Source organism: Cololabis saira, chromosome 24, assembly GCF_033807715.1.
Source record: "Cololabis saira isolate AMF1-May2022 chromosome 24, fColSai1.1, whole genome shotgun sequence".
Classification (NCBI taxonomy): Eukaryota; Metazoa; Chordata; class Actinopteri; order Beloniformes; family Belonidae; genus Cololabis; species Cololabis saira.
In genome coordinates this window covers 14,230,793-14,243,803 of record NC_084610.1, presented here as the reverse complement: position 1 = coordinate 14,243,803, position 13,011 = coordinate 14,230,793, and the positions used below count along the sequence as shown (strand labels likewise).

The 13,011-nt window shown below is 39.8% G+C and overlaps 1 protein-coding gene across 1 annotated transcript in view; it reads right to left on the bottom strand.

Annotated features, from left to right (window-relative positions):
• The window catches only part of LOC133425314 (gamma-aminobutyric acid receptor subunit gamma-3-like), a 193,193-nt gene that overhangs the window by 120,553 nt on the left and 59,629 nt on the right, over positions 1–13,011 (bottom strand). The window contains exon 3 of the mRNA XM_061716099.1: positions 11,546–11,613. Within this exon, the coding sequence (XP_061572083.1) occupies positions 11,546–11,613 (68 nt within the window). The remainder of the gene's footprint in view (positions 1–11,545; positions 11,614–13,011) is intronic.

The window sequence follows — 13,011 nt, the reverse complement described above, 5'->3', positions numbered from 1 at the left end:
ATCATCCGGCTGCAAAGGGGCCTCACAGGACACACAGTAGTGCAGCACCTCCATGTTGGTGGCACCACACCAATGCACCTATCCAAGCGCCAAGAGGGTGGACGCCACTGGTCCAATCAAGCCTAACACTGGGGGGAGGGGGCGTGTATGCCACCTGTACCAGCCAAGGCAATGTAGTGGCAATACTCCAGACCAGCTGGGCGCTAATGCTGCGGTCAGCTGGAGCAGAAACAGCGAATGCTGGGGGGAGGGAGCGCAACAGAGGCACCAACAGAGGCGTTATCGCAAAAATAGCAAAGAATATATATCTCTTACTCTGGAAACATGGAGTGCTTACACTCCAGCAAAGGATTTGTCAAAAAACAAAACAACACAACACAATAAGCAGAGCGCTAACGCTACAGCCAATCAGAGTGAGACCATATGTTGGGGGGAGGCAGCGCGTACGCAGCCTACACCAGCAGAGGTCCTACGCAAATGCAACCGTATCAATAAACAATAAACAATGCAAAGAAATCAGTAGTCACATACCTCGTCCCGGCTAGAGGGGAGTGAAAGCACCGGCTCACCGGCGAACACAAGGACGCACCGCATCCACATGCTGACAAACTTCGCTGCTCCGACCGACAACCGTTACGGAACTACCAGCGACGAACTCCAAGTTAGATTTGGTTGAAATGCGGCTTCAACGCTTCCAAAGCAAACCTGCGCGCGAGAAGGTGAAAAGAACTGATCCTCTGATGACGCCGGAAGATATCGACTTCTCTGGGTCATCCAGGGGTCACAGGTGACATTGTTGGTATACATACTCGAACTGCGCATGCGCGAAGGGGAATATTCAGAGCTTGAAGCACTGCCTCTGGCGGTCAGCAGGGATGAAATAGAACAGGTTTGTATGTTTTAAAGCACAGGAACCAGACATGAATTAATCTGTTTTGTTCTACCTTTTTCAGTTTTCTAAATAACAATATGTTGTTTTTCTCTTTTGATTTTCTGAAACCCATTATCCTCTATGCAGTTTAATGGATTTCTGCTTCCTGCGGATAAAAAAAATACATCTTTTAAGATGGAAATCACGTTCTGTAACCCCTGAGCTCTTATTTGCTGCCTGTCTTCATTAAGGCAGTCCTTAACAAGAGATTTTAATAATTAAAACATTTTTTTCTTCCTCCCTGGTTAAATAAACATTAAAAATGAATAACTAACCATGGGAACACATGTTAAATTTGTGAACAGATCTGCACTTGTGATCAGGTCAGGCAGAGTGGATTTTAAAACCAGGTGTAAACAAAGCCTATGATGGAAACCTCTACTGTTGTTCCAAGACCCTTCCGGAGCCCTCCTCTCTGATTCCCACCAGCACCACTCCTGCCATCATTTCTCCAGAGAAAACACGGATGTCTTTCAAGACAGCTGTTTGGAGGCACCAGTAGGACTTCTTAGCATTACATCCTTTCATCTGCTAGTGGAACATGTTGTGTAGGACTTTGTTCTTGGGGTTTCTTCTGCCTGAGGTGTTCTCTTAGCAGTTCATTGTTAGAGGCAATGTCTACATGTACTCTTGGATTGTTCTTCATCCTGGATAGCAGCTTGGTACCGAGTCTGCCTTCTCATACCTTATGTGCAGTTGGGTTCTGGGCTTTGGGTTGTTGTTACATGTTTTTTTTCTCATGTTCTGACTTTTATCACATCTTGTGGCCTTAGACTATCTGATGTTTAGGATATCCTAAATTGAAATGGTTGTGGGCTGAAAACATCACTGATGAAGCTTCAACTGAGCTCCATCAGGACCCTCTGCCCAGTCAGGTCTGAGCAAACTCACTTTTGGAGCCCCGAGTGGTCATTTGAGGAACTGCAAGCTTAAACAATACCTGCCTGAAATTACCTTATCTTAGAATTCTTGACCACTTTTCACCTTTATGTTGATGTCACTTGTATTTTTTTTTATATTTTTCTAGTTTTACGTATTTATTTCACATGAGTAGTCTCTACTATCTGAGGAAGCTCATACTGTTCAATCCATGCAGGAAGTTATATTTTGTGTCGGTCTGTCGTCTCAAGTGCGCTGGTCTTTGCTGTGGTGAGCGGGGGGGGGGCAGCGTCAGAGGCGGGGACTGTCCTCGGATCAACAAACTGAAGAATGGGATCAATGATCAACTGCAAACCGGACACTTTAGGAAGCAGCTCTGGAGAAGAGGTCTCTAAACAAACGGTAATCCATTCTGGACAACCCTTAACAGCCTCTTCACCCCATCCTGGACCAGCAGAGGAGCTCTGCCTCCAGTAGACTGATACAGCTCCACTTGCACAAGAACAAATACAGGAAATCTTTCCTGTCATGTACAATAAGTCCTCACGACAACGTACCCCAGACACGCTGGGAGAGCTCTGAGCTCTGTCTCACCTTCATTTGGCTAAACTGCTGTTTGGACACTGAATCCATACTTCCTGCACTCATCACATTCATTCTCACGATGCTTTATGTGTATAGTTTTTATTTCAATTGTATTGTACTTCTCCCTTATTTAAAACTCACATATAATCAAATTTCATGTTGGTTTCCTTTTAGTAACTTTTTGTACACATTGTCAACCTATTTACAGTATCTTAGTACCCTCCCCTCTCAGTACCCTCCCCCCGTCTCTACCCTGTAAAAATACTCTTAATTAAGGCTACTAGAGCCACAAAAGCTAAAGAAAGGTCTGTTTTTAACAGTTTGGGAAATCTGACCCACTGAACCCAAACAACTAGTTTCAGCAGTACTGTGAGGCTGAAAGTTGGGTAAGTAAGGTTTGCCTCCCCGAAGTCCATATATTTATGTTCATGTACACCTCGAAGGGCATTTTCCCACTTATACCACGGTCACTTACCAAAAAACATAAATATTAAAGGAGCATGAGGCAGGATTGAGGCAGGATTTATGAAAAAAATGTGTATACGTTTTAAGTTTTCTAGTAATAATGTCAGATGAAGCGTTCCAAACCAAAAAGAATGAGCCCTCTAGTGTATCTCTCCGTTACCTTGAACAGGCTGTGTGCTGCAAAATGTGCTGCAATTGTGGGGGCCGAATTTCCCGCGCTGTCCTGCGGATGCGCTGTCCTGCGGATGCGCTGCATGCGCGTTCTCCCGTGCCAGCTTCACTGTTGGCTGCAGTACCCCCGACGGCCGTCGTGGCAAAGGGTGGCGCTATAGAGTCTCATTTCTTAAAAGGAGCCTCATGCTCCTTTAAAAAAGTTATTCATGCTTTAAAGTGTTTTCAGTTGAAATCATTAGTTTTATAACAAGACACAGCTGAGCGGCTGAGCGACTATTTAATCTCTCGTCTGCAGCCGTTGTAACCTGGTAAATTACAACGTTTTTTAACAAGCCATAACTCAGTTTCCTTGGTAACACCTGAGGGTCTGACTAATACCTGGAACAATCACTATCGTCCCATAAGGTCCTTATGCAATGGACACAGTGTTGACTTCTCCAGTAACTAGGACGGACCTGAGATACGACTTAGCAACGGGGGATATTCTAGTCCACTCAGCTCTGCTCCGCTATTTTCTTTTCTCTCCTCTTCTGCATCCCAGTCATCATAATGGTTAAATTCACCAAATAAATGAAAGGAAATTACAAAATCACTCATGTCGCCGTCCTGCGGTAGCCGGCTCTTCTTCTCTGAATCTCCGTTGCTGTGGTTACCACCTGGCAGTTGATCCAGCGCAATGATATAAAAGATATCAGGCAATTTGACCGAACTTGTTTTTTAGGTGTATATTATCACTTTAAATGTACACCTGCCAGCCAATCAGAATCGAGTATTCACACAGACCGTGGTTTAATAGCTGCTAACTTAGTATGAACACAAAAATAAAAAAGATCAAATGCAACCAACCCCCCGCCCCAAGACACATACTGTACACACACACAGATTGCTCCATTACATACCCTCCCTTTAACTGAATAAACCCGACGCAGCTTACATTTCTTGAGATATCAGTTGTGGGGAAGTTTTACATCCGGACATCTTTAAATGAACATATATTCAACAACAAGGATTTATTTTATAGTTGTTATAATGATGTTACCTGATTGTTGTCCATCTCCTCATCCTTCATTCATATTACCATGCCAACAAGGGATGCATGACTCCCCAGACGCCCTCGCTGAATGTGTTACGAGAAGATTTCATAAATGAGTGGTCAAACTAGGACAACTGTCACACCAGTTTTCCCCCAGAGTGTTGCATCAGAAATATTTCATGCCTGGCAACAGTGAAAAATTAAATGCCTGCATGATTTGTAATGCAGTCTTATAACAATGACACACTGAAGACCTACATTTTACTCCAGAGTAGCTTCATGGGGAATTCTGTGAAACGAGAGTCAAAGGTAAATGCAATTTGTGCAGACTTCACGTTTATCTGCAAGCTAAATCTGTTTTCTGTCAGTCGTGTCAGATGATTGATGTCTTTTGTAAGCAGCCATGTGATAATAAGCAGGTTCCTGTGGGAATTGGAAATCATGGTAAAAATAAGCCTCTTCTCTGTTATCAAGACCTTCCCATTTAACTGCTGAATCACCCTGCAGGGGCTTCGGCTGAAGTAATGAGCAGGTTGCTCTACATTATCCCTTTGTTGTGGGAATCAAAACATTATAGAAGAGTGGACACAATAAAAGCAGCAGCGCAGAAAAACTCAAGATGAGAGCTCTGCAACAGTTTTTAAGGGTTTTTTTCTACCGTACTTTGAAGGTCAGAAGAGTCCGTTTCCTCAACATTTTTACTGTTTTCGGATCCGTTAATTTTAAGGATCATTAAAAGCATAATCAGCAAAGCTCCTGTCGTTGCGGCTGCTCCGTCTCTTGCTTGGCGTATCAGCAGGAAGATACTCAATCAAAACCCGTATATTTATTTCTTCAGTTAATTTGCTCGATCTGAATTGGCTCCAAATGCATTTGGGATTTCCAAGAAATTATTTATCACGTTATCTCTTTTAATGAAGTGTTTGCTTTTCTTTGTTTTCTGCCAAGTGACAGCCTCCGGGGCTGAAAAACAAAGCCAACTGGGGAGGTTGGGAAAATGCTGTTTCTCTAATGGCCAATTGAGGCTGAATCTAAAACATCTTCTACGTTAAAAAAAGACATGAAAAAGGACAAAATTGTCTGTATTTGAACATGAGCAAAAAAGAGGAATTCTTGACACTTGACTGGATTAAAATGTTTTTTTCGAGGCCAAACATACATCTAAATGTAGATTTATTTTTACAGATATGAAAAGGAAATTTCATAAATATTTTGTGAGGGAAGTTCATACCTTTGGGACCTATTTCACCTTTTTAAAACATTCAAAGTGAACCCAAAAAGAGAAATAAGTGACTCCACTTAAAATATATATATCATTTTCTACAAACTAAAAGCAGGGAACTACTTCATAAACTCTGATGATAAAATGCATTATTTGTATAGCCAAACCCAATATTTTTAAAGCTATTTAAGCTATCTAGGAGGAAGTAAAAATGTGAATTATTGAGTGTATGGCTGCTTTAAGTGCCTTCTAATACCTCAAAAACTTGAGGCATAAGTTGTTCTTATTCTGAAGACTGAACTGAACAATTTGAAATGGTTAAGAAAAGAAAAACAAATTAATCAAAATTTAAATGCAGTATGTAAACACCTTGGAATCAAATATTTTTTGCATTAATTTGCGAAAAAATGTTGTTTGATTTTTATTTAAATTAAAATAATAGAAAAACACAACACACTTAAGCAGAATGCACACAATTATTACTCCTTGTGTCTTTACTGAACACTTTCATTAATCATTTGCAGGGCTGGTGCAGAGTATTCTTTGAGATCGATTCAACTTTTATTTCCCAACTCCACAAGTAGTGGTGTGCAGGGTCAAAGTTCTCTTCAGCAAACTTCAAGTACGCAGCAATGTTCCTTTTAAGAGCAGTGGCGTCTAAGGTTCATAATGTTCTGCTGCCTGCCTGTTCAACACAGTAGATCAATGAACAGAGATGTTTGCCGGCTGCAGTGACGTCTTCAACCTTTTAGCTGTTACTCTTGAGCTCACCGAGGGTTCTGTTGTTGCTTTAGAGTCAGTGTTGGTCAAGTTACTTTGAAAAAGTAATTAGTTACTGATTACTGATTACTGAACCAAAAAAGTAATCCTGTTACTTTACTGATTACTTATTTTCAAAAGTAATTAGTTACATTACTAGTTACTTTACTTAGTTACTTTTCAAAAACATGATGCACAACCTGAATACACTTTATTGGAAGAATATAAAACAATAGAACTTTCAGTTTAATTCTATTCTTTGTGCATATTCCACCACATACTGTATAATTAAATGACAATAAGTAAATGAAACCGTCTATTTTTAAACTTGTTTTTATTATTTTCAGTCTTAAATTTATGCACATTGCGTGGGGCAAAATACAGCTCTCTCTGACTTGAACTACAATATAACCTGCCACAAGCTTCTTCAATTCAGCTGCACTAAGTCCCGTTGGTCTTCCATCTAGTTTCACCTGTTTAGCAGCAGAGGGGCCACCGGCAGTTCTCCCGCTGGAGTCTGATGAGGCAGCCGGCGCTGCAGCCCCAGTGGGGGAGGAGGAATCCGGGGGTCTCGCAACGAGCTTTCCTCCCACACAGACTTTACAGCGGACGAGAATGTTTTTATCACTTTTGACCGAGTCAAACTCAAAATAATGTCTGTAATTCCAGGCGTTAAACGCCGCATGCTCCTGCTCTCTCTCGCACTTCATGTCGTCTCTGGTTTACCACTGACTTTGCGCCGCTCATACGTCAGTATGAGCGGCGCATATTTTCACAAAACAAATACTGCATTTAGTAACGCAGTAACGTAGCTTTCTTTCAGAAAAGTAAAGGTAATCTAATTACTGTTTTTGCTAGTGATGCACCGAAATGAAAATTTGTGGCCGAAACCGAAACAGACAATAATAATAAACACTTGGCCGAATACCGAACAATACCGAACATGGTTCTTCGCAGTTTTTCATTTATTTAGCAAATTTTTTCACCATTGCATAAATCAAATACATTTGATTTAGGCATGCTTTTAGAAGAAAAAAATCTTTTACAAAATTACAAGGTAGAAAACATTTGTTGAACATAAAAAACTGAAATTTTTTTAATTTCCCAGCATTTTTTAAATATTCCAGCAGACATTATACCAGCAAAGAACAATAACTTAAAATAAATAAATTAGCAAAATACATTTTTTGGCCATCTTTGAGCTTACGTTAGGCTTAACTAACTGAACATTGTAACATAGGCCTTAAAACAATAAAAATGCATTAAAGCACTCAGGGTTTTTTATCATTTCCAATGATAAATCAAACTTGTAGCTGAAAGACTTTGCAGATGTGCCCCCTCTAGATATTTGAGCAGAACATTCATTGCAAACAGCCATTCTTGTTTTATTCTTTGCCACTCTAAAATACTTCCACACTGCTGACATGCTTGCGCCGCACCACTTCACTCCACGCTCTTCGCTGTTTGATTTCGTCATCTAAACGCACCTGTAATAGATTGATTTATGTTGTTTTGATTCCACCTGCTGGTGAATGTTAGGTAAAATTCTTATGTGGTTAGTTTTTGGTTGGCCGACGATTTATGTGGTGCGCAACAGTTATGGAGCGGCCAGTCTATTTCCTTATATTACAACGCCGTTGTTAATTGTTCGTTTTTTTTCCTACTTATTCCACCGAACACTGAAAGTGTTTTTTTGCCATTTTCGGCCGAACAATTTCGGTTACCGAACAATCGGTGCATCACTAGTTTTTGCAATTGTAATCCCTTACTTTACTTGTTACTTGAAAAAAGTAATCGGATTACACTGTTTAGAGTTATCTTGACTTGATGCTAACCACAGTATCCGAACAGTGTCTTTTTACAGATTGTCTTACTATGGCTAATGGATGCCTAAACACTTTGAGATTACTTTGATTGCGTCCTCAGAGATCGTATGACTTCCTCCTTTTTTTATTTTAACAAGGCATGTCTCACACTAGCAGGCAGTGGCGTAACATCATGGTGATGGGCCCTGGTGCAAATATTTTTTCGTGCCTCCGCGCCTGCCCTAAACAAAAGCGCACACCAAATGCATGGCCATTAGAGAACTGCAATTGTCGCCATGTAAGCTAACCACGCTTACATAGCGACCGCTAGCCACCATTGACAATAAGGATGGTTACAGAATTTCTAACAACACTTTGGATCAACAAGGTTCTTCTGCAAAACAGCATTCTGGGTATCTTTTGATTATCTCTGCCTAGATCACATGGTTTTGGATGTTTACCTACTCAGTGGGTCCAGAGACGGTTTCTTCTGCATCTGTTGCTACTGCACCCTGGAAACCAAATTTAGCTCTAAACTGAAGTTGCTTTCGTCAACGAACCTTTATCACTTGAGAAAAACGAGATGAGACGCAAAAAAAATGCTGGTCATGTGACAATAACGATAATTAAATATATAATGCAATATTGTTGGAGGAATAAAAACTAGACTAAAATGTAGATTACAAAATAAAAATGTGTCTTCATCTTCCAAAACGAGACGAATTGTTCTACCAAAGATCCTTAATGTCCATGTTTTCAGTAGTTTCTCTGGTTTAGTTCTGCTGGGTGACGTTAGTCCTCAATCCCAGTCGCTGCAGCGGGGAATCAGATCCAGAAGATGCAGCTGCAGAGTTAGAGGCTGATGCCGTTAACGCAGAACTCTAGGTTCACGTCAATTAAAAACAAAGTTCAGTAGAGAAACGCAGGGATCTTCTCTGGGGCTGGGAGAAGAAGAAGAACCATCTTTGGATACACTTTTCTACATAGACGTGGAAAATAAAAACGGACGTGTTGTTGAAAAAGACAAAGACGGGGAGAAATGCGGAAAAATAAATATGTTGTAAACTCAAATTAGAGTCTTCTGTATCTGGAATGAATGTATTCTTGAGTCTATAAGGTAACAATAATATAATAATAAGATAACCTTGTTTGAATTGTAAAATGGGTTTGGCTAAATTCAATCTTTGACTAAAATGGTCCTGGACAATTCTGACTAAAAACTGAAACTTGACAAGACTAAAAAGAGAATCAACGTGACTAAAACTAATAAAAACTAAAATGATAGCTTGACCCAAAGACTAGACTAAAACTAAAATTGAAACAGGCTGCAAAAACAACAGTACTCTAAACCACACTTCCAAACTCATGTTGTGATTGGACCCCAGTTATACACTTCTAACTCCCATTAACCTTCGGTAAAGTCATAATTCTGATGGTTCACATACTTTTTCCTCCAGCAAAGTGAATGTTAAATGGGTTTGTTATGAATCAATAATCATAAAAAACAAGAAATAGTGGTTGTTTTATCGGCTCAAGCACATTGCGTTTGTCCATAATTGTGAAAAGTGGGAACGATCAGATTACATTTTATGCCACATTCATGCAGAAAACCAGTTATTTCCTTGGGGTTTATTTACTTTTTCTTGCCACCGTATTTTCTTTACGAACCAAATCCATCATGAAATGAGATTGCAGCGGCTTCTTAGATGATGAAAAAGACCAAATCTAGACAATCAGGGTGTGTTTGGCTGCTTTGGAAGGAGATAAACCTGTTCCTGTCTGTGTTGGCTGCCCTCAGCAGCCCTTTGACTGAACACAGAAACTACACGGGTTGGTCTGTTATCAAGGCAAGGACAGAGACCAGCCAGGGCCATATTCATTTGGTGGTTCATCAATCTTTGCAATAAAACCGCAAATGCTCATCTTTAGTGACTGCCCAGTTCCTCGGGCCAAAAGATCAAAGCAATGAGCTGGAAGTTTTGACTTAAGCAGTTTTATATCCCCAAATTCTATTCACTTTGCGAGGTATCATAGCTGTTCCTCTGGAGAATTATCACTGCATCATAAAACTCTGCATATGAATTGAAGTCCTCAACCAATTGCTTAGCCTTAAACATTGAACTCACCAATTAATATTTGGTCAATTTCAGCAGGGGACATTTACAAAGCAAATGCATTTCTGCTGATGGAGTACTACAAAGATCTTTGCTCTGGTTTTCATCTATTACTGTCATTTTCCTCTGAAGGTGCACATCTAATGTTAGAAATAAAAAAAAAAAGAAAAAAGTATTTTATTAAATATTGAAATTGTCAATGTTGCCAGGCAACAGCTGCAACCCGGCATCTGGTGATCTGGTGAGTTCACAGATGAAATCCTCTCCATTATCACGACTCGCTCAGCTAATGTTTGCAAAGCAGTGTGCTGATTATGTTATGCAGGAGAATTACCACAAGAAGAGGAAGAAGAAAGAAAGTTAGGAGGCTGTTTTGACAGCAGCTGAACAGACCCCTGGAAAGGCTTCATTTAGTCGACCGATTCAAGGCCTAACAGCCCGCTGATGATTTCAACAGCCTGAGAGGAAGCTATTTCCTCACTGCCACTGAACAAGATTTCAGGTGCAATGTTTCATACGCTTTATATCATCTGATTGGGGAGCTCCGTCATAAAATATGCATCGATTCAAATCCGTGTCTCTCTGTCAGAACCATTCTGTACTCCTAGCTAGGGCTGGGCGATATATCGAGATTTTAATATATATCGATATATTTTCAAATGCGATATGGTACGAGAAAATATCGTTTATATCGATTTAAAAAAAAAAAATAAATAATAATTTTTTTTTTTTAATGATTTTGATATAGCTTATTTTGTGACAAATTGACTTGAATGTTTTATTTGAGATTTGCACAAATGTTTTGTTATTTGCACAACTATCAACCTCAGTTGAAAAGTCTGCTTGTTATTGTACAGTGTATTTTAATTTAATTGTTATGCAGGAAAGGGATATTTGTTTTATTTTATTCAAGAAGCATTTTTATTCTATATATGCAGGCAGTTTATTTTTATTTCATTTGTTTTATACATTTTGATATTGTGCAGACCTCTGTTAATAAATGTACCTGTGTGACATTTGGCACGAGGCTTTGTATTAAAACTGACTGTTTTTTTAAGGGTTTGCCTCAGAAAAAAATTAAGCTAACAGAGATGCTAACAGAGATGCTATGCTATAATGCTTTGGGGGAAACCCCAATTATGGCACAGAAAAAATATCGAGATATATATCGAGTATCGCCATTCAGCTAGAAAATATCGAGATATGACTTTTGGTCCATATCGCCCAGCCCTACTCCTAGCCAAACTTTTTTTCTTGTAATTTATGTACCGATGCAAAATAAATACCCAATGCAAACCCAATTTTGATAGCAAAAGCTATATGTGACACATTTTCTCTGGTTTCCACTAGTTAACTCACCAAAAGGCTCAATTCCAGCTGATCCAATGGGACATGAGCAAAAAAAGCATCCACACCTGTCTTTCTTGGCTTCCACAGCGACAAAAACAGCTGTGGCGCCCCAGATGATCTCCATGAGAAATGACAGTGCTCATATTTGATGATGCTTATAGCACATGATGAACAAATGGGTGAAGATGGAAGCGATCGTAGGAAAGGGAGATAATTCCCCCCACTCACCATATCAATGGATGACACAGGCCCGATGCTGTTGACATATATGCCCACATCGATGACGGTCGGTTTCTCTGCAAGAGCCAGAGGGAAGAAAGGTGAGCACGCAATGCACATGTAGGTGGGACACATGAGATTCAGCTCCCCGTCCGCAGGGTTTACATCCAGCAATGTGTTTAGACCTGGAAATCGAATGAATAATCAAGTTAAAAATGATGATTCTCATTATTCACGGTGTCGCCGAGACAAATAAAACTGATTTATTCCCTTTCGGATGAAAGCGGAGCCATCAATCCAAACGGAGGAGAAGGATTTATACTTCTGGAATCAGGAAAGCTTCCTGGAGGACGTCCACAGTTACCATGGCAGGTAATAGCATTTCCAGTCAGCATTTAGATTGTCGGCTAAATTTGCTTGGCAACAACAACTGAAAACAACATTAGGTCTGGAAAAGAACACGTCTGTAAAAGTGGGATAAAGGGCCAAGATGTAATAAAACAGAACTTTTGACCACGTATATTGAATTATTATGTATTTACCTCAGTGTATGTGCACTCTCCTGGTTTCAGCTCACACTTGAGGATGAATTCTTTGTAAATCTTTCATCTCTTCTGTGTGAATCGCTCAATTTCTAGGATTATAAGCTTTTCTTTTTTATTTACAGCATGATCATATTTAACTTGATGATCTCATATGTGAACTGTAGCTATGGATATTAAAAAAAAAAAAGTATATTGGCAGGAAAAACACAAGTTGAACTCTAAAGTTTTATGTATATCAGGGTCACATGAGTACATTGAATTAGCTCTTAGTTTTATTCTTGCTTCCTCCTATTTCAAGTATAAAGGAAACCAATGCTGCTCATTGTGTGTAAAATCTTCTCCATTCAAAGCAAATCTTTAAAAGGGTCTTATTCTTTTAATGGCTTCACAAAATAACCCAACAAAGACTAATTTGTCCTATTGAGCCTGGTGAGAAAGGCCTTGTGAATGTCTCCGCGGCACCACTTCTCTCAGCCGTATTGCTTTTACCATCTGTGGAGACGCGGACACCACACAAAACCTCTCTCTTGCAGACACACGTCCTATTCTCCCCCGTCTCAGCGCCATTGAGTCCATCGACTGCACAACCTCTTTGGAACAAAAGCATTCATGCAGTTGGAGCTGTTTAGGCCGTGACACGTATCGGGAAGTTAAGGCCAATAACAACTAAACTAAGTCCACTGCAAATTTGCACTATTTAAGTAAAATGTAATGTAAAATAAGTCCGTGTTTAGAGAGATTTGGGGATCATGAATTTGGGAAAAATTGTTTCAAAGGGGATTTTGTTTTTTTGGACTCCAGTTCATCTTGAGCCACATCAGCATAACAGTTGATGTTCAGAAACTGCAAAACACCTTAAATGTTATCTACTTTTTAAAACCATATGCATTAACTATTAACAAGAAACATACATCCAGTACTAGTGTAAAG